General features: G+C 49.4%; 1 protein-coding gene across 1 annotated transcript; it reads right to left on the bottom strand.

Moving 5' to 3' along the window:
* Nucleotides 1-310: 310 nt before the first annotated feature.
* On the bottom strand, nucleotides 311-3,338 carry SLC25A5 (solute carrier family 25 member 5). Its single transcript, XM_036270713.1, has 4 exons — nucleotides 3,140-3,338; nucleotides 1,657-2,143; nucleotides 1,322-1,462; nucleotides 311-731 (listed from the first exon to the last, which is right to left on the bottom strand). The coding sequence occupies exons 1-4, from the start codon at nucleotides 3,248-3,250 to the stop codon at nucleotides 574-576; spliced, it is 897 nt and encodes a 298-aa protein (XP_036126606.1). The 5' UTR covers nucleotides 3,251-3,338; the 3' UTR covers nucleotides 311-573.
* Nucleotides 3,339-5,017: the final 1,679 nt, after the last annotated feature.

Genomic DNA, 5,017 nt, shown 5'->3' with positions numbered 1-5,017 from the left:
CAGGACTAAGTAAGGTGGATACATTTTACTTTTTGGAGAAAGCCCTTTTAGCTATGACCGTCCACAGGCCATGGACCAATGGTTTTTGGATGCAGTAGGCCTGAATTTTATTTTGTTAATGTATTGGAATGTTGATTGGTCACACAACCAAGCTATTCTTCAATAAATGGATGGCTGAAGGTTGGTTTTGAAAGAAAACTCTTCATGTCTCAGGAGATACTAGTCTTTATTAGATATGCAGCATTTACTCAACTGTAGCACTCACTAAATTAAAAATACATTTTAATAGGCAAATAAACCACAAACAAAAATATTTGATTTTTTTATTTCTTCAAATTTGTTGTTTATCAGGAGTGACTGAAATAAAAAATAGAATTGAGTCCCATCATTATCATGGAAATGGCTTTAAGAGAAAACTGGTCAGATGAATATTATTGCTTCCCATTTTCAACCAGTAAATAGTTGCCACTGATAAATAGACAGCCGACAGTCTGTCAAGAATGCTCAAGATATGTTACATAATACAACATGCCTGTTCACGGTGGGTGCGGGGAGGGAAGACTAGGAAATAATTTATGTGAACTTCTTGATTTCATCATACAAGACAAGCACAAAAGCACCACCCATGCCTCTGAGAACATTGGACCATGCACCCTTGAAAAAAGCTTTGCCTCCTTCATCACGAGCAATCTTCCTCCAGCAGTCAAGCGTGCCTGTGTACATGATATCAGCTGCAAAGAAGAAAGACATGTGTTGGTGACAAAAGGCTGTTGAAAAGTCCTAGGATTTACTGGACTAAACCAGAGCCCCACCTCTAAGAGCTAACAGTTTTTTGTTTTAAAAATTTTTTTTTTCTTTATTGATTTTAGAGAGGGAGATAGAAACATTGATAAGAGAGAACATCGAATGGTCGCCTCCTGGATGCTCCCCAACTGGGGATTTGGCCCATAACCTGGGCATGTGCCCTGACCCGGAATCGAACTGGTGACCTCTTGGTGCATGGATTGACGCTCAACCACTGAGCCACACCAGCTGGGCAGTTTTTCAAAACCCAACATTCACATGTTAGCATGGACAATACTGAAATATTAATGCTGTAACTAGAGAACAGTGATATGTGACTACTCCTTGGACTTAACCTCTAATGCCATTTAAGCACCTTCAATCATAGGCATCCAAAGGGCCTGCTCAAAGGCAACTATGAGCAGACATAATCAACATCCTGAGATCTGAACAGACTGCCGTTTCACAAGCCAGGCATTGCTAGTTTATGCGCATGCCCCATGCCCACATCTCCATCTTCTGCTCAAGGGGAACTTACTTCCTTTGCGCCCTGACTGCATCATCATGCGGCGACGAACAGTGTCAAATGGATAAGACGTCAACCCAGCCACTGCTGTGACGGACTGTGCGATCATCCAGCTGATGAAGATATGAGTATTCTTGGGATCTGGAAGCATTCCTGAGAATAGGAGAGACACCTTTACTAGAAAGCAGAGTTGTACTGACTCGTTTTCCCTATCTCCCCAACATCCCATTTGGTCACAAGGGTTGTACTGGATGACCTTAGCTGCCTGTAGCAATTACAAAAAAACCCTCTGGCTCCTGGAAAATGATCTCGTAAGAAGACAGCTTCAAAACACATAGCAAACTTACCCTTCGCAGTGTCATAGACACCGAAGTAGGCAGCTCGGTAGATGATAATACCCTGCACAGACACATTAAAGCCTTGGTACAGGCCCTTAATCCCATCAGATTTGTAGATCTTAACCAGGCAGTCACCGAGGCCTTTGAATTCCCTTTCAGCTCCAGCTTTGCCCACATCAGCTGCTAGACGGGTCCGGGCAAAATCAAGAGGATACACAAAACACAAGGAGGTGGCCCCAGCGGCACCACCTGATGCCAGATTCCCTGCAAAGTATCGCCAGAACTGGGCTCTCTTGTCCACACCACCCAGGAAGATCTGCTTGTATTTATCTTTGAAGGCAAAGTTGAGAGCCTGGGTGGGGAAGTATCTGATGACATTGGCCAGGTTACCACGCCAGAAGGACAGGACTCCCTGCTCCCTGGGGATACGAACCACACAGTCTATAATGCCCTTGTATTGCTTATCTGCGGTGATTTGCTTGCTGGCGTGCTGCACCTGACAGACAAGAAGGAAGCCAATAGGGAGAGTTATAAGCATGGAGAAGGGAAATGGGGACAGAATATATTTTCTCAATCAATGCAATTTAAAGTTAGCCTCCACCGCCCATCTAGTCTTCTGTATCATGGGCTGGATCCTCCTAACCATCTGACAGCTGTCACAGTGAAAGAGATGATCTGCATCATTAGAGGCATTAAGCCTCCACCCCTTTGGGTGGGGAGGGGGCACGGTTAAGCGGACCCATGACCTTTAGAACTGGGAGAAAGGTCAGACCCAGGTTCAGAGGCGTTAAGGCGAGTCCCAGGTAGGGCGCGGTCACCTTGGTGACCAAAGCCTACGCCTCAACTCTCCAGAGCTGCTTCCCTCTTGCTCCGCCCCGACTCCTCTCCTAGAGGTGACCCGCGAGCCACCAGTCCCCTTCGCCCATCCGAGTGCGCCCTCTAGAGCCGAAACATGCAAGTGCGCGGCGCAGGCTGGCCGCGGGGACGCGCCGGCGGCTGCGCGGAGGCGGACGCAGCAGGCACACGCGCTTCCTCGCGCAGGCTTCCGGCCCGGCCGGGCTGGAGCGCCGGGGCGGCCGCGTGGCTGCCCCAAGGCTGTGATCTCCTTGCCGCGACCTTGAGGTCTCCGGTAAGGCCAGGTGTTCGCCGGTTCTAAGGCTTCGCCTTCGACCCGAAGGCCCAGGGAGACAGCTAGCCACTGCTGGACTCCCCCGTCCGAGTTCGTGGCCTCCGGAGCGCCGAGGCTCGGGCCTTCCTCACCTCCCTCCCACCCCGACCCTTTCCCAGATCTGAAACTTCAGGTCACTAAAGCACCTCCCTCAAGCTTGCCTTTTTGGTTCGCCTCTGCGGCCACCCCGGCCCCCAGGCTGCCACCTCCCTGGACCTATCTAAAGAGTTCACCCCCTCCATCCCTGGGGCACCACTTTCAGCGCGACCCCCTTCCCGTCCCCTCCCCCACTTCCTGGTCGGGCTCTCCGATCCCGGGACGTACCTGCAGCAGCAGCTTGACCCGCTCGATGGGCGCTACCGCTGTCTTGGAGATGGCTGCGGCCACCCCACCTGCCAGGAAGTCCTTGGCGAAGGACACAGCGGCATCTGTCATGTTGAAAGGAGAGACGAAGCGGGCGACTGCAGGCCTGGGACCGTAACCGGCTGGGACTCCGGGGCTCTAGGGCGGAGCGAAGCAAATGGCCGATATATATACGCGGAGCCGGCGCCCGGAGGCCGGCGTCGGAGGCGTGGCTGCGGGCGGGCGGTGCGCTGAGCCGGGGGCTGCTGAGTGGCTGGGCGCGGCGGGGGAGGAGCCGCACAGGGGGGCCCGGGCTGCCCTTCGCGCTCCGGCTGGTCAGCAGGAGCCGACCCGACTTGAGGGAAGGGCGGCCTTAGGGAATAGCCAGGATTCGGACGCTGGACTCCAAGAGTGGCCTGGGCGGGAAGGGACGCTGAGGTCACCAGGTGCCTGGACAAAAACCTCTGGAGCAGGGCCGGGACAGGGGTGAGGCGAAGGATTGAAAGGAATGGCAAAAACAAAACAAAACACAACTCAGTAATCGAGATAAATCATATTTAATGCAACCTTTAAAGTTTTTCATACAGGCAAACTGCAGCTCTCTGGCCGGTCGCCTGTTTTAGTAAATCAAGTTTAATTGGAGCTTTCAGGCCTGGGATTAGGGTGAGACAAGTGAGGTAGGGTCATACAAGTGTGGGAGGTGAGTATCCTGTCTTTATTTTAAATTTTGATATTTTGTTCATCATGAATTTTTGCAGTACTCAAAGCTCTTAAAATAGTCTATTAAAATTTCATTTTGCTCACTAAGTTATTTGTCATCCCCTTAAATTTTGTGCCAAGGCAAGTGCCTCCTCACTCTAGACCTGGCACTACCCTAAAGTTTTGCCAGTGAAGCAAGAGGAAATTGGGGGAACAGCATAGCAGGGACACTGTCAACGTGCTCCAGACCGGGGTTTGCAAATACAGTTTAACAAAGATCTTGCTGGAAATTGGCAGAGGAGAGTCCAAAGGACTCCACTGGGGGTGGGGAAATTATTATAGCCAAAAGCCAAATATAGAGGTTGTACAGGGAAGGTTAACAGGCTGTGTGAACTAGGTTGGCATTTGCTTCCCAGACTCCAGGTAAAGTGCTCTTGGATTGAGTAGATGATTGAACTCCAAAAAAGTTCAGAGGAATCAATAGAATTAGATTGATGGCCATTGTGTCAATGGACAGGTGCTTAACTGAGCCCCTTAATCCCTGCACTGGGTAAGCATTTGTCATACATGTCCTACTTATTAATTTGAATGCACTCTCTCAGGTTCCGAACAGGAGCCAAGAGTGTAGTCACAAATTCTATGTGAAAGTAATCACAACAATGTTTATAAAAATAAGGATACATGTTGAAAACTGCAATTGTAGCTGAACCCTATGAAGACATAGGGGCATATCCCTCACTTTCCTTTCCTCCCCTCTCCCCCTTCCAGATCTACCCATCAAAGGACCCCATTCCAGGGTTCCTCCAGGATTGTCAGGTCCTGTAAGTATAGGTTGCAATTTGCTAGTCCTCCCAAGAACCCCAGCAACCCAACCTGAGGAGCACACATCATGTGTTCAAAGAAGAGCAAGCTTGGATCCAGCTTTGTTGATCTTGGGGTATCTTTGATCTGTGTTCATGAGAGGCTGCTGGTTTTCCCAGTAGCTGATTGTAATTTCCCAGTAGTGATGTAATTAGTGATAGTGCATGTGGATATAAAAATAACCTTGCTGTACAGTTTCAGAGAATAATACAGTATATTCATTGAAAGGTACAGTCACTCATCTACTTCTACCAGGGAAAGAATTAACAGCTAAAGCAAAAGTCAACAGAGCATTTTATT

The sequence above is a fragment of the Molossus molossus genome, unplaced genomic scaffold, assembly GCF_014108415.1.
Source record: "Molossus molossus isolate mMolMol1 unplaced genomic scaffold, mMolMol1.p scaffold_m16_p_2, whole genome shotgun sequence".
NCBI classification, from domain to species: domain Eukaryota; kingdom Metazoa; phylum Chordata; class Mammalia; order Chiroptera; family Molossidae; genus Molossus; species Molossus molossus.
The sequence above is the reverse complement of the archived record's forward strand: the minus strand, read 5'-3'. Positions and strand labels throughout refer to the sequence as shown.